The following is a 26170-nucleotide window of genomic DNA, read 5'->3' as shown; positions in this document are numbered from 1 at the left end:
CAATGTGAGAAGGTAAAGTAAAGATGTGGATAGATTGGTATGTGGGGGAAATTGTTCTTGGGAGACATGGCCAATGTCTGACTGATGGTTTATCTGTAATGTCTCTTCATGTGTGAACACCACCACTGAGTTTAGTGGTTTTGTTTTTCTTAATAGTTAGCCCTACAGAATAAAGACATAAAATGCATTTTGTGAGCTGTTGGTGATTTTTATCTGCTTAGTTTCACTGCTTTCATTTATTTTATTATTGATATAATCATGCAGTTATCAAAGAGCTATAAATTCCCAACATTTTATTGTGAATGTGGTGTAATTCATAACACAATAACAATTTATGGATAGAAATTATTTATAAATTAAAATTATGATTTCATAGCATATTTCTCTATGTGCATATGTTAAAATTCTCCGTATGTACATTTCTGTATTTCTGTCTATAAATTTTTCTCTATAAAAATTTTTATTTTATTTTATTTATTTTTTTGACAGAGAGAGAGAAATCACAAGTAGGCAGAGAGACAGGCAGGAAGCAGGCTCCCTGCTTAGCAGAGAGCCCGATGTAGGGCTCAATCCCAGGACCCTAATATCATGACCTGAGCTGAAGGCAGAGGCTTTAACCCACTGAGCCACCCAGGCACCCTCTCTATAAAATTTTTTTTAAAAGTTTATTTAATGATAAGTGAATTTTCTATGCATACTTGTTTTCGTACTTTCTAGAGGAGTTAAAATTATTAGTTGGTATTTCTTTCTTACCTTTAAAATACAGTGAGCAAAGTCTACTTTTGAATATTTATACTTTTGTCCCAAACTCTTTCATTGTGCAAAAAAAAAAAAAAAGTGCTCCGAAATTCTTTCATTGTGGAAAAAAAAAAAAAGTGCTTGGGAATTTAACATCCACAGCCCACATATAAGTAATCAACTGTTTAAAAATATTTAGTGACATTTATGTATCTTTTCACTTACGAAGCCTCAAAGGCAAAAGTTTATATTTTTAAATGATAAACAAACACGTAATTTTCTGTGAAGAAAAATGTTTTAACCCTAATCAGATTTCAAATACTACATTTAGCCACCATTATGTGGTTTGGTGGGAAGTAGGGAATATGTTTTTTCTCATGTTATAGAAATTTAGTATTCTGCTTTTGAAAGCATGTGGTGAAAACAGCTATCTTGACAAAGTTTTTCTATTAGGCCTTTAAAATTTCAACAATTTAAACATTATTTAGATAAAACAATTATGTTACAAAGACAACTTTTAACACAATCAGGCCACCCACAGTGTAGACTAGAGAATATGGCATGCAAGCCACCCAGTGAGACTGAGGTAATTTTTTCATCTTTGCTTAAAGTATAGTCAGTAGACCAGATAATGTAGAAACTTTTTTGAGCAGCGATCAAACAACCAAAAACAGTTATTCTTTTTCCTCTCTTTTCTTGTAGCTAATTAAAAATATTTGAGAAGTTGAAAAAGTTAAACTTTGTACACAGTCAATTTTGATTTAGATAAAGCAATTCTTTCATTATAGTGATTTGTATAGTTTGAAGTTTTTTAGGTTAAAAATGTATAAATATATATATAAAATATTACATTATATTATATATATATAATATCCAGTGTGTATAAATTGAATTAGCTGATATAAGAAGAAAGTATTCATTAATGATATATTAAAATTTGTCATTTAAGTTGCTTATGTAATTATTTGTGCATGTTGCATAAACAGATAATTTTACCAAGAAATAGAATTGGTTCTGAAATACTTCTTTTGAACAACTTTCCTGAAAAATAATTGTTTTTCTTGTTTTATTACCATATAGTGCTGGTATTAAATCCGGAGAATTTAATTCGTGTGGTTGTGTGTACCTATGTGTATATGTGTGTGTTTTAACCTATTATCTGAACTAATGAAATAATCTAAGGACCTATAATTGCTATACAATTTAAGAAGAGTAGCTAAAATAAACGTAGGTTCACATTAGCAGTTTTATTTGGGCCTGGTAAATATGATTATTTTTTATTGGATACTATTTTTAACATATGAAAAGACTTAGTGGGCAAAGTAGAAATGTTAAAATGAAATGAAATGAAAACCATAAAAGATCTCCAAAACATCTAACTTATAAAAAAATCTGTTGAATTTTAATGTAAAGCTACAATAGCAGCCTATCATTTTGTTTTATTTAAGCTTTTTTTGGTCTTTTTAAAATAGGAGCAAGTAATACTGCGGACACATTATTTCAAGAAGTATTAGGTCGAAAGGACAAGGCAGATTCCACTAGAAATGCACTCAATGTGCTTCAGCGATTTAAGTTTCTCTTCAACCTTCCTTTAAATATTGAAAGGAATATTCAGAAGGTAGAGTACATATTTATGTACCCATGGTTATGATGTCATAAATTTTAAAGAGTTACTTTTTTAAAAAAATCTTAATCAAATGTATGCATGATACTTTACTGACAGTCTCCAAAATGTTTCTTTATTTTAAAGGGTGATTATGATGTGGTTATTAATGACTATGAAAAGGCCAAGTCACTCTTTGGGAAAACGGAGGTGCAAGTTTTCAAAAAATGTAAGATTTGTTTATTACTTTTAGGTCTTCTACTTTCTTTTTACAGGAAGAATGTAGAATGTATTCTGCAAAGAAAGTTATGTGCATTTTAATTTTTGTTTATATGGTGCTCTTTTTTAAAAATGTGAAACATTACTTTAAAAATAACATGGCTTTTCTTACCAAGATTTAGAGAAAATGAAAAACTGTGACTATAGGATAGTTTAGGATAGGTTAGTCTTAGACATTCTTTGCCTTTTGTTAACTGTGATGATATTAAAAAAATCTTTTTTACTGGAAAGAATCAATTATGGATATTTTATAGAGATGGAAACTTACATTTTAATCTTCTCTCTTCAGAAAAGCCATTGTTAATGAATTCTAATCTTATTTTAAAATGAACTGAACAAACTGTTGAAATTATCTCAAATGCAGGAGTTATAGAAAATAAGAAAAGCCTAAAATAGCATATGGTAATGCCTTATCAACAAAGAGAAATATCACAGGGTTTTAATAAATTCCTAAATGAAATCCATAAGGATTCAGAAAACTTAATTTCATTTCTTTATTGTGATACATTTACAGGCAGTGAAATGCACAGACCTCACATATTACAGGACAGTGAGTTTGACAAATACACATATCCACATAACCCACACCATGGGCAGAATGTTTTTGTCACTCCAGAAAGTTCCCTTGTGCCTCTTCTTAGTCAACCCTTGTCCCCCAAGGCAATCACTCTTCTGCTTCCCATAATTTGATTTTAAGTTTCCATCCTTTAAATCTTCTATGTTCTTTCCTTTTTAAAATAGATTATGCTGAAGTAGAAACACGGATTGAAGCTTTAAGAGAATTACTTCTGGCTAAATTGCTTGAGACACCATCGACTTTACATGACCAAAAACGTTACATAAGGTAAACCCTCAAGAATTTTGATAAATCACATGAATCTGTGTAATACTAGATATATCATCTAACTCTTAAAACTAATTTAGGAGAAATTAGGAAATTGATGAAATGGTGAGAGCGAAGACAAATAGAAATTTACAAGTATCTGCTATGGGACACAAAGGTCTTTTGTATATTAAATTTAGGAGTACTCAAGGCAAGAACGTTCTGCTCATTGTTTGGTAATTTCTTCCTCCTGCTCAATAATGGCTTACCTAAGCCAGTAGGACAGTGTAGGTGTTGCACTCTGTGGGTACCCATAGACCACAAGGAAGGGGCTCCCTGTATGGTTTAGAGTACAGCACTATCATTCTGGGTCGGAAATTCTTTATTCCACAGAAGTGGGCTACGGCTCAGTGGTGGAGAAATTTTTGAAAGATTTTAGTATTAAAAATAAAAAAATAAAAGATAAATTTTAAAAATTGCAATAATATAAAAAGTGATAGATACCACGGTATGATGAGAAGGCCTTAGAAAGAAGCAGTATAGCATAATGTAAATGAGGAAGCTAGTTGTTCTACTTGCATTCTCTTTTCAGTTTCTTCATCTGTGAAATGACATGATGACTATCTGTATCTTGGGGTAGTTGCAAACATGATCAAGAATACATTTAAGGATTAAATATAGCACCTGCCATATAAGTAGTCAGTAAATTGTATATATATGATGTTTATACTAGGATTTGGAGACAAAGCTTATAAGTTAGAAGCTTTTCATATTTGTGATTTAAAAATAAAAATATTAACATTATTTTCTGCTGGCATATTTTGAGTGCTGCCTTTATTCTCAGAATAAGCTATTATTTTCTAAACTTAATGCCCTCTCTAATTAGTGAAGTTTATTGAATATTCAGTAGTTATAAAAATAATAAAATGACCGTATATATTTTTGCATTTAGCTGTCATCACCATATGACCATTGAAAATAATTTCCAGGTATGAAAAGAGGGTCTAGCCTGAAAGCTGCTAAGTTTGCCATGGGGAAGGAGACAGTGGTCCACACTGAGACCTGCGGTCTTGGTGACTTAGGAGAAGAGTAGCAACATGAGCCCTTGTCATTGTACATTTGTGTTACTGAAGAGGAAAGGGACAGGAGGCTTTAAAAGGGGAGTAGAGAAAACTAACATTGATTGCTGCCACTACCAGGAGTCTGTAGTACATTCGGACATCATGTTAGATGCTCTGTATACACCATCTCTAATCCTCACAGCTGCCTTGTAGGGGCAAATGTCTGATATTTATAATATAGGTGAGGAGACTGAGCCTCAGACTTCATTTTTGCTCAGTGCACATAGCTAGGAGTAGGACTCACTCATGTTTGTGCTTTCAAAGCCTGTCTTTGCTTTTCTCTAAGACATCTCCATGGAAAGAATGTATTTGCAGGATTTTTTCTGGCTTGTAGAATCGTAGAAATTTAAAGCTAGAAATAAACTACATGTTAGTCATCCATCTGCTTTTTCTTTTCTTTTCTTTCTTAAACATATAAAGAAATAGAGTTCCAGGGAGGTTAATCCTCTCTTGTCCAGGGATACACAGCTGATTAGTATATTATTGTCTGTGTTCCACTATGTGACTTAATTGTGCTTTGTATTTATTTACCTGTTTATATTTATGCTATTAAATTTGCCAATAGTAGTATGTTAATCCTTATTGAATATATGATTTCCTTATTTAGTGAATTACCATTTATATAGATAACTAATATATAGTTCTTATGACTAGTGAAGATGTTAAAAAAAGATTTTTTGAATGGCCTATTTAGGTGCTTTTTTCCTGTCATTTTAAAGGGAAGAGAACAAGCATGTCAACAAGAATATCAAGTAGTTTATTTTGTAATCATTATTCTATTTTTGATGCTTTGAGAAGACATTGAGCAATTAATTTTATTATCCTTTAAAATTAATTTTTAGTTATTAATAAGAAAAACAACATCACAACAAGGTCAAATATCTGTTGGACTTTGGAATCTATGGCAATAGGTACTGTGAGCCTCAAGTAGGGACGGAGACCACTTTATCATCAGCAAAGTATATCTTTATTAGTTCTCTTCCATAATTGAAGTTATGCATGGTGTGATTGAAAATCAAATTACTACTGTATTGTTTCACTTTGGTTTACTGTCTTGTCTAATTAAACATTTTGGATTATTTTTACTCTCCTTATTATAGCTTTCCTGAGAGGTGAAGTTATGTATTATGCTTTTTTCCATATGAGTGTAATCCTATCCCCGGTAATTGTTAAAAATCATGTCAGAATATGGCTAAAAAGTATAATGCTTAAATTCATAACCATAGTTAGCATTCTTTACATTTCCCCTCTAAGATAGCTGTCAAATTTCTTTGATAATGCAGTTTTAGAAGAAATAGTAACATGTACCATATTTTAAACAAAAATCTTTGAAATGAAATTGCAGTTGACTGTTGAACAGTGTGGGACTTGGGGCACCGTCTGCCCAGTCAAAATTCCGTGTGTAACTTGATACCCCTGAAACTTAACTACTAATAGCCTAATGCTGACTGGAAGCCTTATCAATAATGTAAATAGCTGATTAACACATTTTGTATGTTGTATGTGTTATATGCATACATACATATATATGTACATACATACATATATGTATGTATAAACATATATAATATATATATATATGCTATTCTTAAAATAAGCCAGAGCAAAGAAAATGTTTTTAAGAGAATCATAGAGAAGAGAAAATACATTTACAGTAGAGTACTGTAAAAAATCTGCATATAAGTGGACCTGCACCGTTCAAACCCATGTCGTTAAAGGGTCAGTTGTCCTTTGTTAAACTACATACTAACAGAAAAGAAGAAATTTATTGGATTAAGTCATTTAACCAAGGAGAAGCCTACCCATAAGTTGTACTTTTGAATTTCAACACTGTAGAATTTCTAAGAGAACATATTTATCTTTCTTTATGAAATCTTTTCATGTAATACCCATTAATAAGATTATATAAGGGATTATTTTAAATTTTGCAAGTCACCTAGTCATCATGCTAAAGAAATGTGTGATTTTAAAATTATTAAAAGAGTTTAATTATTTCTCTTGTAATGGACCATTTGTATTCCTATTCAGTAAAAATTGGAAGGCAGCAGCTTTCCTAAGAGTATTCCTGTAGTTTACTACTAACACTAAATCTGAGGATGTTATATGAGTGAAAGTGTTAGGAGAGAGTATTGTAGAAGTATTTGGAGGCAAAATAAATTTATCTAAGGAGAATGCTAAGAAAAATTATCCCCAACAAGAAAGAATAAAATCACGTTTTTTGCAAAGAAATGACACCATGTACTATTTATCATAGTTATATTTCAGATGAAAAAAGCCCTGTGTGAGAGGAAGAATCATATTGGTTTGCAATATTTATGCCAGGCTAAATGTATTTTGTTAGACTGTAGTTTTATTCTTGGGGTGCTGTTAATTGATTTGTCCCTTTCTCAACACAGATACAGTCTATTTGCAGCCTATAAGTAGAGAGTCAGGGAGGGGTAGGAGGGCCAGCTCTTGAGCTGACTTTGAGGCATCTTTGTACAGTGTGAACCCCACCGTTTAAGGGGCCCGTTTGCCGGATGATCAAATGCCCAGCCCTACTCAGAGCTGAGGCTGTCTGCATTAGCTTGCAAAGGTCAAGGTGTGTAGTTCTAAATGTGATGTCAGATGTCTCAACAGTTTATTAATTGCTAACTTATTACAAAATGTTTCTCCTCTAATTAATTGCTAATTGAGATGTCTGTAAGTAAGGAAATACCTAGTACTGGAGGAACGTGGTAGAGAAGCATCTAGTATATTCCTCAGTGGTTAGAGTTTGGCTAGAGGTCGCAGCCATTAATTAAAATTTTATCATTAAACAAAAATCTTTAACCACAACAGACAGCTTATGGTTTAAGAACAATTTCAAGATAATAAATTAAGCTTTTGGAGTTGATTTAATTGAATTTAATTTATTGCAGTAGTCCCTCCTTATCTGGGTTCATTTGCATGGTTTCAGTTAGTGTAGTGCACTGAGGTCTGGAAGCAAATGATCCTCCTTCTGAATTATAGTCAGAAGGTCAGAAGTAGCTTAGTGCTCCATCTCAGTGCCTCCATCATTCTCCTCACTTTGTCTCATCATATAGGCATTTTATCATCTCACATCATCCCAAGAAGAAGGTATAAGTATAGTATAGTAAGATATTTTGAGGGAGAAGACCACATTCACATAACTTTTACTACAATACATTATATGTTGTAAATGTTCTGCTTTTTGTTAGTTGTTAATCTCTTATGTGCCTAATTATAAATTAACTTTATCATACGTATGTACGTATAGGAAAAAGCAGTATATGTACGGTTTAGTACTATCTGTAGTTTAACGCATCCCCTGAGGATCTTGGATTATATTCCATATGGATAAGGGGACTACTGTATGTTTATATATTTTGTGATGGCCAAGGGTCAAATCTTGAATAATATGTGTCAGAAATTTTTCAACTGAAATATATTTTAATTTTCAATCCGGGTTTGGATATTTTATGTACAGAGACGACTTTGAGTATTTCAAGAACTATTAAAAAAAACTGCCCTTCTATATTTTCTAGAGAAATATATTTTCTAGAGAAAAATGCTCATCTATACTATATTTTCTAGAGAAATATTTTCTTAGACAGGAAAATAGAGTTCAGATGTTAGAGGTAAGTGCTTATTGTCACCATCTCTCTTTATGTAATAGCCTGTTAGATTGCATAGAAAATAATGTCACACTGCCATCTAGGGGCCATTTTTCAGATCAGAAAGGAATGAAAAATAATTGAAATTAAAAAATTATTCACTAGGTGTCCTTTATTGGCTTCCACTTGTATTTTCTGTAATGACTGAGAACTAAGTATGGAAACACTCTGAACTAAATGTAGATTTCAAGTAAGTTCTCACTAAGGATTTAGGATCATTGCAAGTTGTCTCTGCCTTTTTGGTTGTCTTTGTATAAAGTTCCTATTTTTAAAAAATACAGTTTTGTTAATTGCATAAAAAGAAATTTGAATATTATTTCATTTAGAATTAAGTATTGAAGACTAATGTTGACAAGTGCTTTACTAATTGATAATATTTTAGGTTTTCTTAAAAAAAAAGTAATGATTTAATTGTATACTAGCTTTCCTTTTGTCCCTTATTCATGGCTCTACAGAAGCCTACTTGGTCAAACTTGGCCTTGCTTTTTCAGGTACCTGTCTGACCTTCATGCACCAGGTGACCCTGCTTGGCAATGTATTGGCGCCCAACACAGGTGGATCCTTCAGCTCATGCACAGCTGCAAAGAGGGATATGTACAAGATTTGAAAGGCAAGGCTGCTTCTCTTATAGTACATTATGCCATTCCTTTTTGTCAGTTTAATACATTTTAGAAATGCTTAATGATTATGGGAATAATTAATTAATTTTCTTGATATCTGTACTTGTTTTTTATTTGTTTTGTTTTTGTTTTTGCCCCTGGTTAGCATTATACCTGAGTGAATAACAGGGAGGGATGAAAACTCTCTTGATATCCCTATTTTTATGGTTGACAGCCAGTATTGACAAAGGTTTGATTTAAGGAATAGTTAAACTTCTATGGGAAGTAACATGATGTTAATATTAGTCTTTAATAAATGGTAGTAGTCCATTCACTATTCATCAAATATATGTTGAGCTCTGCCATGTGCCAGGCATTGTGCCAAGTACAGAAGGACTTGAATAAAACAGACATGGTCCCTGCCCTCATGGTATTAAACACTTAACTCACCGAATACAAAGTTGTTGACAAGTGATACAAAGAAAAATCACAATATTCTGAGGGAGTAAAACTGAGGAGCATGCTTTAGATGGTCCATTTGGGAAGGTGTCTCAGGGAAGCCTCCTTGTTCACTGAGAGCTAGAAGAATGAGAAGTAGCCTGCTGGGATGATTTTAGTCTGAAAAAAGAAACAACCTTTGCAAAGGCTGTGAAATAAGTTTAAAGGAAGAAGTCACAGCTGCATTCATATGCAGGTTTATCAACTTCTTTTTGTAAAATTCTATCATCCCACAGATATTGAATGTATTCAATGTCTGCTGTGCTGTGTATTGGCCACTATTGGATGCTAAGGATTCAGTGGTTAGTCTGGCAGATGGGCGTGGCTTACTCAATACTTATAAAATAGTCAGGGGTGGGGGGATGTGGGGAGGAGATAGATAAGAAAAGTAGAACGGATTAGTAGAATACAGTGTTACTTTCTAAGCCTGAGAAGTTCCTCCTGCCTTGGAGCACTTAGGAACAGCATCCGATTCAGAGTTTTGAGGTCACAGAAGTGACATTCCAAGATCTGAAGAATATCTATATTGGCCAGTTGAAATAGAGGAGGAGGAAAGGAAAGAGGTAAAGACCATTCCAGGAAGAGAAAATAGAATGTGCACAAGACCTCAAGCAAGAGATGGCCACTGAATTCTCTGTGGCTGGAGTTTAGCACACAGAGTGGCAAGAGTGGAGGCTAGAGTTAGGTAGTGTCAAGTCTTTTGTGGACTTTGTTAGCCCTTTCAAGGGCTTTGGACTTGATCCAGAGGACATTGGGTTGACCATTAAGAATATGAAGCGGAGGAAATACCCATTGAGACTTATTTTAAGAGACAGCTCTGGCTTCCTTGTAGTGAATGGTTGAGGGGAAGCAAGACTGGAACAGTACAGCTGGTTAAGAGGCTGCTATGGTGATTCAGACATATCACCTCCCATGTGGAGATGTGGAGAAAGAGACAGATTCAGGAGCTGTTCAGAAATTGGAGTTGATAGTACTTGGTGATTAAAGAAGGAAGAGGGGATCAAGGGGGAGAGGGGACTTCCAGATACCTGACCTCAGCAACTAGTTATGATGATGGCACCATTGAGTTAGGGAAGATAGCAGAGAAAAAATATTTTTTTCTTTTTGTTTGGACACATTGATTAGGCATTGTCTGGCATGCAAGGGAAGATACCCTATAGGTAGTTTGGACTTAAAGAGCAGGAGATTTGGATGTGATTTATGTGTAGATGGTCCCTAAGAGTTGATGCATTTACCCAAGAAGATGAAAAAAGGAGAAAATTTAGGACAGAATCCTGGGGAATGATATTTACAGACCTAAGAGAAGGAAGGCCTACAAGAGACAAAGAAGTATTGGTCTGCTGGGCTAAGAGGAAAACAGGGGTTATAATGTCACAAAACCACAGAGGAGAAGAGTGATCAGCAAGCATTTTAAGATGAAGAATAAGATGAATAGATGTCCTTTAGATTTAGCACAGAGGCTATTGTTGGTGACCTTGGTAAGTACAGTTTCAGTGCCATGAGATGTCAAATAGAGTATATAAAATAAGAAATAGAGATACTTACAAGACAGAGTTTCCAGGAGGAATAAGTGAGGTAACATAAGAACAGTCCTGGAATAGAAGGGAGTACAATGGAGAGGTTACCATTGTTTATTTATAACATAGTTTTGTCTTGAATTACTTGGCTTGGTTTTGAGTACTTTTCAGCTGCGATTTTGTTTTTTCCTAGTCTTGATATTCAGGAAAATCCAAATATCTCTTTATTAATGCTACATCAAAATTCCTGTTAATGTCATTACTTTATAGTTTTAGCAGCTGAAAATGACCTCAAATGACATACATAGTCTGTAGTCTTTAGGGATATTTAGAGGGCCTTACATACTTGTTTATTGAGTGTATATTATTAGCCAGGACTCCCAACCTTAACTACCCATCAGAATCCCCTGGGTGTTTTTAAAGACTGTCAATTCCTGGCCTTCACTTTATGCCTACTGATCATTTTAGAATCTCTAGGTCCAGGCATCTGTATTTGTTAAAGCTTCAGGTGATCTAGGAGCAGTCTGGATTCATAATCTGGGCACTACATGCTGTGCTAGGGACTAGAAGTACAGTGGTCAGCAGGACAGACATGATCTGTGACCTCTTGGAGCTTGTAATCTATTGGGAGAGACATTAATTTTAAGAATTACATAGGTAGGGGCGCCTGGGTGGCTCAGCGGGCTTAAGCCTCTGCATTCGGCTCAGGTCATGATCCCAGGGTCCTGGGATCAAGCCCCGCGTCGGGCTCTCTGCTTGGCTGGGAGCCTGCTTCCTCCTCTCTCTCTCTCTCTGCCTGCCTCTCTGCCTACTTGTAATCTCTATCTTTCAAAAAAATAAATCTTAAAAAAAAAAAAAAAAAAAAAGAATTACATAGGTATACTTAAAAAAGTATCATGAAGTAGAGCATAAAGAATTCTACTCCAGTCTATTTAGGGGGAGGTCCAAGGAGGTTTTCTAGAAGAAGTGGTATTTCCATTAAACTTAAATGATAAATATCAGTTATCCAGATAAAGAGGCATGAAGTAGCCCAGATTCCTAGACTGTTCTCAGTAAATGTCACCCTATTCCCTACTTCACAAAGTAGGTTAATAAGTATGGTAATATTCTCCAGATACAAAGAAGACAATTGGTCTAACAAAGATCTTCCTACTTATGCTAAGAAGAGACAGTCTGACCATATAATTTGGTTATGAAAATATTTGAATTTAGGGGATATGTATAATTTATGAAGACAATGTATAGACTATTTGAAATTGGAAAAGTACCATGAAATTTCATATATCTTATAGTCACATCCATAACAGAAATATCTGATAACCAATATTCCATTGCCAAAAGTATGAATCTTTCTTGAAGATAAATGTACACATGCTTTTATCTGGATGATTTTTTCCCTGCCATCTTGATGTTATGTATTGCTATATATAATTATCCAAAACTATTTAAAATGAGTATGTCTGAAAATAAACGGATTAAAAATAAATTGATAAAAGTTTATGTGTAATTGGAGCCCTATCTTTTTAATTCACTGACTACGCTTGTTGCAGAACTTGCTTATCACTTAAGAAATCATGAAAAGAATGTACATTTTTTAGTGATAATCTTTACTTATTTTCATAAGTTGGTCTTTTTGATTAGGAATAAAAACATAACAATTTACAGCTCTTTGAATTTAATCTGCAGGTTTCATAACAGTACAGTATAAATTTCCTGAATATATTAGTTACATATTCATAGATTATTTTTTTTCAATGTTCAGAAGAACATGCTTTTTTTTATTTTTAGCAAATACTACAATATAAACAGTATAGATAATCCAAACAGAGAGAGCCTTTTAATTGGAAAATTGGTGTGTTCTTTGAGCTCATATCGGGATGAGTTTTTATGACTTTATTTTGGAGAACTCCAAATAAATGTGATAAGATAACCTCCCATGTACTTAACCTAGTTTCAATAGTTATCAATTCATAGCTCATCTGATTTTATCTGTACCCTTGCCTGCTTCTTACCTTCCCTCACCCTGAATTACTTTTGAAGCAGGTCACATTATTTTATAATTATTTCAATATGTAATTTTCAGAGATAAAAATGCTTTTTAAAGACTGTAACCAAAACATCATTATCATTACCTAAAACTTATTAATAATTTCTCAATATCAAATGGTTATTTTTCAGAATTCAGGAACTGTTTATCATATCCAAGAATCTTTCTAAGTACATTGATACCAAGGCTTTTTAATTTACACTCAGTGCAGAGGCAAATGACATGAAATGTGGCACGAATATAGACTGAACTGAGCATATGTTTCCTTGAATGGAAAAATTAGCCACTAGTAAACTATGGCCCAATGTGGCCAGTTTGCACTTACTCTTCAGGTTGTTTTCATTAATGCCTGCGTATACAGGTCATTGGACACATGTTAGCTCTTTAATATACACTTGCTACATTTATACAGGTAATGTAATCATATATAGTATAGGTATGTGTATGTGTGGATATATTTATATAGAATATTTGTTTTGATTAGAAGTTTGCTGGAAATAAGCCCGTTGTTCATGATGGACTCTCAGTTGATATTTGAGTGCCTATATATACTGTAAGTGTAAAGTAATATGGGATAGGTCTCCTAAATATCATTTGGATTTTTATTGGATATCTTCTTATAGTTATGTCATTTTAGAAATGGGGAAAAAACCTGGGATATGGTCTAGTTCAATTGATGACTTTAGACCTATTGTGCATGTGATGAAGGTATCTCAGAGAGTGATAACCCAGCTTTCTCTTGACCTAAATAGGGGCAGAAGAAGTGAATGGTTCAGATTTCTCGCCATTCTGCCAGACTGTGCTCTGGACCAGTGAGATTCTTTGTGTTCTACTTTAGGAGCAAATATTTCATGAAACAGGATTTCTGAACATGATGTTCATGATGAAGACAGTGCCTGTATTTCATCTGGCACTTCATTATGAAGTTTCATTGTTTTTATTCAGGTAGTCTTAGGATCCTATTTTCTTTTTTTAAAAGCTTTTAAAAAACATGTTTATTTGTCAGAGAGAAACCATAAACAGGGGGAGCAGCAGAGGGAGAAGGAGAAGTGTGCTCCCTGCTTAGCTCAGAGAGGGATGCAGGACTCAGTCCCTGGGATCATGACCTGAGCTGAAGGTAGATGCTTAACCAGCTGAGCCACCCAGGAGTCTCCAGGATCCTATTTTCAAAATGAAATCTTGTTGCATTCTGAGTCTAAAGAATGAATTGTTAAGTTCCTCTATTAGAATATCTGCACTTGGAGTTTTAACACTCATTGTAATTGTTTAAATACCCCCCCCCCCCCCCGCCCCCAGGCAGCTAGGGACAATGGTTAAGAACTGAGCCAGTACTGTGAAATAAAATACAGTTTTAAATAGATAAACTGTAAATATTTCAGACAGGAAAAGGTTTCTTGATGTCTTTTTAAGTAAAGTTGGTTGGTCTGTTGTATAAGAAATCTAATTAACATATAAATGTTTTTTTAAAGTCTTAAAGTCTTTACACAGTTGAGGAAAAAATGTTAATTGTATTTAGTCTTATGGTCTTCAGAGAAAATTTCATAAGCAAGGATGGTGATAGATTTTCAGAGCCAGCAATCCTACATTAAAAAAGCCACCTTTTTCCAAGAAAGATTTTTCTGCATATAAAGCATTTGTTAGCAGCTGGGTCGCAAGGTTGATATTCTTATGAACACTGCATTAGATCTTTCTCAGGATTCCAGTTTTTATAGTAATAACATATAATGGCTAGTAGAATGGTGCCTTCTGAATTATAAACACTGGGGCACAAAACAAGAGATGACCATTGTACCCTAAACATGCTTTGACATTTATCCCCAAATATTCCTCACTACTCTTCCATGACCCACCTCTATAGCCCAAATGTGATCTTTTGCTTTTTCTAAGGGGAGACAAAGATGGGGCAGGGGAGGAGAGCAGGCATAAAGATTAACATTCAAAAAAATGCATCCTAGCTTAAATACTAAAGAAAGGCTTTGATTGTTTGTTTTTTTTTCCAGCCTGACTTGTTAACCATTTTGCTGCTGTTCCCCTATCCTGAGTTGTTACACACAGAAAACTTTTACCACCTTATAAGAAGTGTCATTCGCCTCTTAAAATTCCTATGAAACCAGTCCAAAATTAGACTAAGTTTTCGGGTTTCCTGTCAGGAAAAGCCTTTGGTTAGCCCCCTACTGATATTCTCAAACAGAATTTTTAAAGGTAGCCTTCAAAGGTGTTTTTTGTTGTTCTGAAAATGAGTTTAACTCTTAAAGTATATACTGGCTATATCCAATAACTCAAGGGAAAAAGCAGCAGCCTGCTTGTAGAGTAATTATTCCCTTTTTTCAGATATGTACTTAATTAGGATTTCCCAAATGGACATTTTAGAATATGAGCACAATAAGAGACATTTAGAATTGGAGCAATAGTTTAAGCAACAGATTCTATAAAGTAGTCACACAACAGAAGAAAATACATTTATATGTAGCTCAGGTTCTCTTTGGAAAACTTAGAGATATATAACATCAGAAAAGTTCATTCTGAATCATCACAGTGTGGACCTATTAACGCAGAAAAAATATTAAGAATAGAGGCACTGTGTTGAATATCTACTCTTAATTTTTCACACACTGAGTAGTTTATTAATTACATGCTTAAATTAAAGCATTTGTTTATCTGATGATCTTAAGCTACAAAAGGCTATATTTTCAACTCAAGCTTATAAAATACATGGATAAATATATTTTATAAGTTATATTCAAATTTCTGAATTTACATAGTGCAACTAAACTATTTTTTCTTGATATTTAAAAAATACAGGTATGCTATTTGTGTCCATAATTTGTGTTTGTGTATAACTTTTAATTAGTGAAGTTAATATAATTCTGGTATTTTCATAATATACGATTAAGTAAACTTCCTGTACTCTAGATTAAATTGCAGCCTCTGTAGGAAATCAGCAGCAGATTCATCAAATTTTTTATGGAACTACAAAAATACTTTCATGGTTAAAAAGACAATAAAAATGTGTTGTTATACTTACATTAAATATTTTAATAAAATTATAATTTTTATTTTGAAGTTGTTACAATGAGGTTGAGGAATGTTCTTTTATGAAATTTATTTTCTGGAGATTTAAAAAATAGTTTTTCCCCTGAATGTTGGTCATAACAGTATGAATCCAGAATAATAGAAGTTTATTTAAAAAGAAAAAAAGGAAAGGCACAATTGCAGTAACTACAGATAGGAGATAATTGCTTTGATTTCTACCTGCTCTTCCTAAGTCCCTTCCGATGTAGATTACAGAACCCCAGCTTTGTTTTTTTGTTGTGACTAGAGTATTTTTTTTAATTGGCTTTCGAAGATAAAATGCTTCTGATGGGATTTTATTCACTTGCTTTGAGATTTATAAGCTGTAAGGGATGTATAGAAGAAAGCAGTCAAGAATGAGAAGTAAAAGTATCAGTTTATAACTGCTATAAAAAACATCTCTTCAGTGAAGTGGTGGTCCGATTTTCCTTTCTCCTTTGTCCTTTTTTCTGAAAGAGAAAAAACTCAGGTGATGTTCAGAACGCCATGAATTAGATTTATAGTGCATACCATTAGAAATCATCATTGTTGTTTGTAAATAGTATAGGTTTATATAAGCAGTGTTAATTACCCGAATGCAGATCAGCAGGGTTTTATATAATGATTGTGGATTTGTTTTTAATCTAATTTGAAAAGACAATTTGTGCTACCAAATTAAAATCATGATTAGTAATTAATACTAGTAATTTAAGTAGTGTTTTTAAAGTCAGTGACCTAGGACTTAAGAATAACGTAGCATTTATTTGTAGATCTGTATAGTAAAATAACAGCTGTTAAACATTATAGGAAAGAGTTGATTAAGTTCTTGTTTTTTCTATTTTATACTAGATTCAATTCACGTTACAGTGAATGAGTGATCTATCTTTGTTAATCAGATGGGCCAACAAGACTTATGTCAAAAGGGCCTTTTTTTCCCCCCATTTTTTTTTTAATCCTAGCAGCTGGTTCTTTTCTACTGTCTTGGTTTACTATACATCTGGAAGAAGACTTCTTACAGCTGGGAGCCATTTCTTGTTCAATTCATGTGCCCTGTCCTTAAGAGAGAAACATTTTTGACTATGCATGTCAAGCACACATTGAATGCTAGCATTAACTGGTAATTTAAAAATATTCATTACAAATATTTTAATTTTGTATTTTATCATTTTATAATAACTCTATTGCTCACATATTCTAAGCATGTTTTCTCTACTTAGATCTATATATAATTAGAAAGAATATAGTACTTTAATAAAAGCATAAATAATTTTATTTTGGTATTCACCTATCCAGCTTATTAAAAATATCTGGTTCTTGCTTATATAGCCAATGTTAGCTAATAAATACTTCTTTGTAGTTCACACCTGTGGTTTTGCTTTTAAAATATATTTTTCCTTTTACCTATTGTTTTGAATGATATTAAAATATACCAGAATTTCTGCCTGGAACCTGCTTAGGACAGTTCTGACACCCTAAAAAGTGAAGTTAAATATGAGCATGTTAAATACATCTCCCTTCATTTAATTTAGATTAAAAGATCCTCTTTAAATTGAGGAAATGCCCCAGTAGGAACTTTAAATATAGAGAGAAGAATAAGATCAAAAAGAACATTTTTATCTGTTGACACAGGTCTAATTTGTGAGGAATTTGTAATTCTGTCTTGATATGTCTGCCCCATCCCCCAACTTTGGCATTGAAATTCTTCTGTGTGGGGTGCTTGAAAGGAATCCCATCCTGCCTGTGTCTGTGGAGACTCCTGGCCCTGTGTGTTTGGTCAACAAGCAACAGTGGGTGGTCGGGCAGCAGCTCAGGACAAGGGCCCGCTGTGCGCAGGAAAATGTGTTCAAAGGTGTTTAAGGGCGGTAAGGAAGTCGGCCGCCCTTCTGGCCCTTCTGAGAGTCTGTGGGCTATAGATCAGTGTTCTCTACACTGTTGTAGACTGTGAGAAAACTTGCTGCAAGAGGCACGAAGGATGAGAAAATATAGTAAACTTATTCACCTGGTTCCACATCTGCAGGCTTCCCTTAAGAAAGGGCTCTTCTGCCCTTTATGTTGTAGCGTCTGTTAAACAAATATTGACTGCTCTTTGCATTTAAAATAGGGAAAACTTGCAGGACTTGAGTTAAAAGGATTTGACTGATACATGATAAGGTACCCTGGAAGTCTTATGGAGTAGTAGGTATAATAAGCATTTTTTATAAAGTCTAAACTTCATTATCAGTTTTTGTAGGAATCGGTGTTTTAATGTAAACTGTTAAATTTTTGAACTTTGGGGAAGATCTCTTCAGATCCATTGGTTAACATAAAGCTGAAGATTTTTTATTTAATAGAAATCTCACAGTTGGAAAAAATTAAGAGCAAATTGTGAAAGATTGATAGTTTATTTTCTTTATTTTCTTTTAGAAAAGTAAAACATTTTAAACTTTTAAACACTTTAAACTTTTGATTATTTCTACACTGCAGCTTTTATTCTTTTAGTGAAGTACCTAGGATTGTTTTATTGATGTTCTATAGAAGGTAACTTCAGCAACTTTTGAAAGTAAGTTTTCTCTTAATTAAAACAAATTTTCTGTTCTGTTTATAGTGTGCCAGAATTTTTTTTTTTTATTTTATGTTTGTTTACAATCGTTAAGTTTCTCTTACATCCTCATAATTAGAAGAAGAGTTCCTTTTGAGAATGCTGGTAGCATGTTACAGAAGCTTTAGTTGGAGAAACAAAACATGGATTCTTATTTGTCGGTAATTAAGAAGTTTAGTCATTATTATTATTTTTTTAAATTTTAAGTGTTTGGAGGTTTTTCCCCCCCGCCAAGGTGCTTCTTCTAGGCATCTGTAGAAAACTATATATTTTTTTCTTATGATATACTAGTAAAATCATTAACTTGAACACTGTTTTGTAGAATTTAGAAGACATCTTTTTAGTTCTAGAATTTTATTTTTATCATTTTCCCTACAAACACCACATAGTATTTCTAGAACTAGAAGTACTGTAGTGATGGTTCTCATGCTGTGAGATGTGTTCCTACATGGAATTTTCTACCAGAGTAATCTTTACCCTGTAATTATTCCCCAGATATCTTTGACTGTCTATAGCTAAATAATTTTGATCTTATAAGCATTTATTCATTTGAGTGTATTTGTTGGTTACCCTGCTTAGTGTTGTTAAAATAGCCAAGCTGTAAGTCCATAATAACAAGTATTTTGAAATTCTGATGAAGTTTTCACTGTTATGTTTTTGTTGTCTTTATTATATTCTTTATATAATTTCTATTAAGGCTTAATTTTCATATTGGCTCACTGTGTAGGGGCAGACTTTTTTGATAACACCACTTATCACTGTTCTAAATTGTAAGAATAGTGAGCAAAATAAACACATTTTCCATTTTGTTCTCAGTGGTGATTTAAAGTTTCTCATTCAGACTTCACACCATAGAATCACTATTTTACACCCAAAAAAGACTCTACAATTTTATTGTGTCAAGCCCTGATTTTTAAAGGTCGTGAAGCATTGGCCTATTTATTATGATTGCTTAAGCTAGCTGCAGAACCCCCTTCCAGTTGTATAACCATGAGAATCTTGGGTTAATACCAATTTCAAATATAGCAATTTGTTAGTATTGGCATGAATGAAGCCAAAAAGCTACAACCTTTCATCAAGGTTGTAATCTAAAGGCTTTAAAACAATTTCATCTAGAGGGGCGCCTGGGTGGCTCAGTGGGTTAAGCCGCTGCCTTCGGCTCAGGTCATGATCTCAGGGTCCTGGGATCGAGTCCTGCATCGGGCTCTCTGCTCAGCAGGGAGCCTGCTTCCCTCTCCCTCTCTCTGCCTACCTCTCTGTCTACTTGTGATCTCTGTCAAATAAATAAATAAAATCTTAAAAAAAAAAAAACAATTTCATCTAGAAAAAATTATAGGAATAGTTCATTTTTTTTTAACTTCCGAAAATAAACTTTTATTTTTTTTAATTTAATTTTATTTTTTTCAGTGTTCCAAAATCCATTGTTTATGCACCACCACCCAGTGCTCCACGCAATACGTGCCCTCCATAATACCCACCACCAGGCTCACCTAACCCTCTACCCTCCTCCCCTCCAAAACCCTCAGTTTGTTTCTCAGAGTCCACAGTTCATTTCTAGAGAAAGTTTACTACCAAGAAAACAAATGACCTCTCATAACCTAATGCAGTATTCAGAAAGACAAAGACAAATACAATTTTACAAAAATTTTAGTCTCTGTCACCTGCAAAATGTGGCATGAAAAGCTAAAATTGTAATGAAAAAACTGAAGTTGTATATATACAGTTGAATACCATCCTCAGCTGGATATCAAGGGGCAGAAAATTTAGATTGTTAGGTAAAACACACTAAGTAACACCGATTTCAGTTGCACATAAGTTAGAGCATAATAATATGAAATTTCCCAATTATTCTCATTTAGTAACCATATGTTTTATTTAATGTATATTTGTCTCTTAAACACATCAAAAGATGTTGCTGTCATATTGTGAGGCAAAACAATCAAGAGAAAATATACTGATTTCTTATGAGATATTTTAAAGCCTTCCATTGATTTGATGTTACAGAAATAGTTTTTCTCATCTTTTTCTATTTTTTTTCGTCGTAATGTTTACTTATCATCAAAGCAGCTTCATATTTAAAATAATTTTATAGGGTGGGAATGCCACGTCATATAATTTAAGTTTAAAAGGAGGGTATGAGTCCTCAGGGTTTTTCTGGACTCTTAATAGTAAATAGTTTCTGACAACTGAGATTTAAAATGTTTTAATTCTCTCTTCAAAGGAAGTCTTCCTAATTCCCTATAAAATAAGTGATCTTAAGACCTTTTTCTTTTTCTTTTCTTTTCTTTTTTTTCTTAACAACAAAAAAGCAATGTGTTAGAGAAGCTCATTTCTGAGTTTAATGCCCACTGTTTTCAGGGCTTATGCATGTGTGCGGTGCTGAAGCGCTATCTTCTGGTCACTCTGCAAAAATGCATCTAGCAGATGTGTTCCAGATGCTGGTTAGTCCTGAGAGTGTGTATATGCTGTTTTAGCTCCCTGATCCTGTGCTATACTTGATGGTAATTCAACACTATCAATTAAGAAATTAGTTCATGTTAAATTTTCTTTTCCTGATGTTATAGAAAATGATGACATGGTTTCTAAAAGAAGAAAAGCATATTCTTAATACAGTTTCTGTTATTAAAAGGGAAGATAAATCAATCCTTTAACAGTTTCAAAATTCAAGATTTACTTAAAGTACATAAATGATTTAAAATTAAACCATTTATATTAACACTGTAAACACATCAGTTTGGGGGAAAATCTTTTTCTGAGGATCTATTCAGATAATGATAATTATATTTTTTGTAATGGTACATAATGTATTTTTAGGAAACCAGGAGTGCTTTCCTTCTTAATAAAAAATGTATAGTTTTGGGGGCACCTGGGTGACTCAGGTGGTTGACTGCCCAGCTCTTGATTTTGGCTCATGTTGTAATCTCATGAGTCCTGAGATCAAGCCCTGCATGGGCTCCATGCTTAGCAGGGAGTCAGCTTGTAGATTCTCTCCCTTTGCCCCTCCCCACACTCATCTTCTCTTTCTCTCTCTCTCTCTCTCAAATAAATAAGTAAATCTTTTTAAAAATGTATAGTTTTGAAACCTTCAAGAGTAACATGTAACTTTTTGTGGTAGGTGCCACACCCAGTGTGCGGCTTGAACTCATGAACATATGAGCAAAAGTCAGGTGCTCTACCCACTGAGCCCTCCAAGCGCCCCACATGTAACATTTTAAATTAAAGCATTTTCATTCTTTTCTTGAATCTTTTAATGTAAAATTTTATATATATTATAATTTTTATGTAAATATTGTGATGCTAAGTTTGCCTTCTTTTATTTCCTTTTAAAGTATGTCAGAAAATTGACATTTTGATATTAATTTCCTGAATTCTACAGTTAGTAGCAGTGGTAACTATATAAACTGCAAAGGAAAATGTCATAAGTTATTAAAAACTTGCACACAAACTTTGCCTTTAATATAGAAAAAAATAAATTATAAAAATATCATTTCTTCATTGTATTTTTTTACTCTATATCACTTATTTTGATGTTTTAACAAATAAATTGTTGTTTTAAAATATGGAATTACACATAAATTACATATTTAAAATATGGAATATGGTCATATCTTTGGTAGTCTTTTCCCAAGTAGAAATGAATGTAAATGAAGTATTTAGCACATAGTATGTCTTCAGTAAAATTCTATTTCAACAAAAATTCTGTCCACAAATGATTTTATTTCTATTTCTACAAACTCTACCTTAGCAGAATTTGTGAGACTACAAGGAGGTAGCTCATACTCTATCATGTTAAGTGGCTCATGATAGGAAGGATGTCCTGAAAGCAGGTTTTCCATAGCATGTTTTTACTGTATTTTATTTGTTGCTTTATTTTCTGCCTCTACTACCAGAAAGTACATACTTGGGAGCAGAGCCTTATCTATTACTCATCACCTTATCTTCATGGCTTACAGTTCCTGGCACATAGGACGTACTCAATAAATACTTAAGTGTTATTGAATAACATATTATCAGTGGCAGGGATGTGTTTTATATTTTGCATTTGAAAACAAATTTATATGCTTTTATTCTATTAAGTTATAAAAGAAGGAATAGAGTCCTTATTGAGTAATTTAGGATTAATCACTCAGTTTACATTGAGAGAGTTCTTTGCAGAAGGTCTAGTGATTGTGAGCAGAGATATAATATTTAACTCTTAAACCTGAGAAGATAGTATTTTGATTTGGAGATAGGAGACACTTGACTATTAATGAGCAATAGAAGACAGAATGTCAGATCAATTGAATTGTGTTACTTTTCACTGGTATCTGAAGGCAGAGAAGATAGGTAACTCTGAGTTGGAATAATAAGAGGTGACTTCATGGAGCAGCTGAAATTCAGGTTGCATTTTTAAGGATGAGAGTTTAAGTGGGTGGAGAGGAAGGACAGGTAAGGCCTTTCAGGTAGAGAGGATAGGAAATAAGGCATAAAAATGAAAGATACATTTTCATAGGGAGAATATGTAAGTGTTCTATGCATGGTAAATACTCTTTTTGTTGAATTGTTTGTTTTGAAGCTCTTTGGATGCCCAGCTGAAGAGTTCAGAATGGTAGTGACAAGCACCTCTACAGACTGATAGTGCAAATTTTACCACATAAAGCCAAAGTCTTACTAACTCAGCAACATGAGATACAAGTAATTCTTGAAATCCATTTTAGAAAAAAATGTTTTCTGTTTCTTAGGATAATTTGGACTGGATTTCTAAGGGTTTTCTGGAAGACTTGATGCTCATATCAATTTCTTGATATTTCAGTGATACTACTCCAGGCAATAAAGAAAGTTTCCTGACAGTAGTTAAAATGTTATACTTCTGGAGTATTTACAGGGTGAGGTGAGAAGGATCCAAATTAGGTGGCTGGCATCAGGAATAGAAGGAGGGAATCAAATTCCGCATCCCAAACAAAGAAATCTTAGGATTTAGGGATTTAATTTTTTTTTTTTTAAATTGGTTTGAGAGAGAGACAGAGATAGCAAGAGAGAGCACAAGTGGGGAGGAGAAAGAGAAGCAGGCTCCCCACTGAGTAGGGAGCCCAACACGATGCTGAATCCCAGGACCCCAGGATCATGACCTGAGCTGAAGGCAGATGCTTAACCAACTGAGCTACCCAGGCGCCCCTTGGGGATTTAAATTTTAAAGAAAAGTCGGACTGTGCTCTAAGACTGCTTCATTAAAAGAGAGTCAGAACTCCAGGTGTCACGTTGTTCTTCAAAAAAGGATATCTCGGGGCGCCTGAGTGGCTCAGTGTGTTAAAGCCTCTGCCTTCGGCTCAGGTTGTGATTTCAGGGTCCTGGGGGAGCCCCGCATGGGGCTCTCTGCTTAGCAGGGTGCCTGCTTTCTCCTCTCTCTGCCTGCCTCTCTGCCTACTTGTGATCTCTCTGTCAGATAAATAAAGAAAATCTTTTTTTTTTTTAATTTCTTTTTTATTTTTTTATTTTTTTCTCATTTTATTTATTTTTTCAGTGTAACAGTATTCATTCTTTTTGCACAACACCCAGTGCTCCATGCAAAACGTGCCCTCCCCATTACCCACCACCTGTTCCCCCAACCTCCCACCCCTGACCCTTCAAAACCCTCAGGTTGCCCCAACCTCCCACCCCTGACCCTTCAAAACCCTCAGGTTGTTTTTCAGAGTCCATAGTCTCTTATGGTTCGCCTCCCCTCCCCAATTCTCATCCTGATTTTTTGATTTGTAGACCTCCCCCCACTTTTGCCCCTGCCAGTTTTGCTGAACATTCATTCTAAAATGTTACATAAGTTTCTCTCACAGTTAGTCACATCTCTGTAGTAAGCCAAGTAATGGATCGAATCTTACGAATCTGTCATGGTGGGAATGACTTTTAAAAGCTATTTAGAGAAAATATTTTTTATTTTGCTTGGTAAATATTTTATTTATAAGAATAGAACAATTGAGGAAGAAATAACTCAGAGAAGTAGCCCATTAAATCAACTAAATAAGAATATATGGAATATATGGGAATGTCACCTCTCTTCTAGGTACTCCAGGCCTTCACAGTCCCATGTTGGATCTGGATAACGATACCCGTCCCTTGGTGCTGGGTCCTCTTAGTCAGACGGCATCACTGAAGAGGGGCAGCAGCTTTCAGTCTGGTCGAGATGACAGTAAGTATCTCTATCCCCGACTTTGTCTTTAAATTTGTACTTGTGCAATTTTAAACACTTTTCTCTTGGAAATTTTCCTATTTAGTCATATTACCGCTGCTAAGTATTACCAACCTTCATAGGTGATTGTTTATTCAACATACATAGTTGTTGAATAAAACTCGCTGAAGTCTAGTTTTATTTTTCCTATGATTGGCTTTTTAAAAACATGCCACAGAAAATATTTTGTGAGAATTTATTTAAGATGAAATTTGTAACAAAAGTAATCTCTATAGTCGTTACAAAGAAATAACTTTTATGCATTTTATAATTTGTTTTGGAAAGAAGGGTTAATATAGTAATTGCTAATCATTTTTCCTAAGAATAAAGCATCTTGAATTATAACTATGTTACATTTCTTAACGTTCTAAAGTTGATATTTACGTATTGTTTATTTACCTGTATGAGATACAAAATCATTGGTTATAATGCATTTGGGTACCAATTAAATGCTATTAGTCACTGGTTATTTATAACCTCAATATCAGATCCAAGAAATCCAAATAGGGTGGGATGCTGGATGGCTCAGTTGGTAGAGCATTCAACTCTGATCTTGGGGTTGTGAGTTCAAGCCCCATATTTGGTATAGAGATCACTTAAAAATATAAATCTTAAAAAAAAAAAGAAAGAAAGAAATCTAAATAAGGTAATAGAAATATCTTACTTTAGGGGCACCTGGGTGGCTCAGTGGCTTAAGCCTCTGCCTTCAGCTCAGGTCATGATCTCAGGGTCCTGGGAGCGAACCCCACATGGGGCTCTCTGCTCAGCAGGGAGCCTACTTCCTCCTGTCTCTCTACCTGCCTCTCTGCCTAGTTGTGATCTCTTTCTCTTTCAAATAAATAAATAAAATCTTTAAAATAAAATAAAATAAAATAAACAAAAAAGAAATATCTTACTTTATATTAAAACCTCTAAAGTTTATTTTAAAGTATTTTATGTTATTACAAGTCCTGGAGTAGGGCTTTTTCTAAGGTTTCATTAATAAATATGAATGAATGCCCATCATAAGAATAGCTTAAAATTAGATGATTCATTTGTACTAAATGGAGGGCTCAATGTTCCTTCTTGTTCTGTTCCCATTTCCTACAAAGTCCATCACACTAATATACACAGTGAAAGAACAGAATTACTTGCTTCTGTATACTGTAGTGTATTGTAGCCCTCTAAGCAAATATGGCTTCCAGGGTATGACTCTGAAGTGCATCCCACCTGAGTTTTTAAACAACACTTCCTTCTTTTAATTAATAGGATAATATATAAGGTCTAAAAACCCTCCATCTCACTCCTTAAGTAATTTACTACCGTCAGCTGACATGCTAACAGGCTTAATTAAATCAATTAGAGACTATTCGTGAGTCTTGACTTTAAATGAGTTATATCATCTTGAACAGTTCAAATTTATCCTGCCTGGGTTTTGCCAAACCTCTTGAATCTATTTTATGAGATTCTGGAAATTTTCAT

The 26170-nt window shown here is 33.9% G+C and overlaps 1 protein-coding gene across 8 annotated transcripts in view; it reads left to right on the top strand.

The window, feature by feature from the left end:
* The window catches only part of EXOC2 (exocyst complex component 2), a 297739-nt gene that overhangs the window by 111447 nt on the left and 160122 nt on the right, over nucleotides 1-26170 (top strand). For all 8 annotated transcript variants that reach the window (XM_046004926.1, XM_046004927.1, XM_046004920.1 and 5 more), the window contains 5 exons: nucleotides 2211-2356; nucleotides 2489-2570; nucleotides 3362-3464; nucleotides 8712-8830; nucleotides 24545-24670. In XM_046004926.1, coding sequence (XP_045860882.1) covers nucleotides 2211-2356; nucleotides 2489-2570; nucleotides 3362-3464; nucleotides 8712-8830; nucleotides 24545-24670 — 576 coding nt within the window. The remainder of the gene's footprint in view (nucleotides 1-2210; nucleotides 2357-2488; nucleotides 2571-3361; nucleotides 3465-8711; nucleotides 8831-24544; nucleotides 24671-26170) is intronic.

This window comes from Meles meles, chromosome 5 (genome assembly GCF_922984935.1).
Source record: "Meles meles chromosome 5, mMelMel3.1 paternal haplotype, whole genome shotgun sequence".
Taxonomy (NCBI): Eukaryota; Metazoa; Chordata; class Mammalia; order Carnivora; family Mustelidae; genus Meles; species Meles meles.
This window is presented reverse-complemented; position numbering and strand designations above follow the sequence as displayed.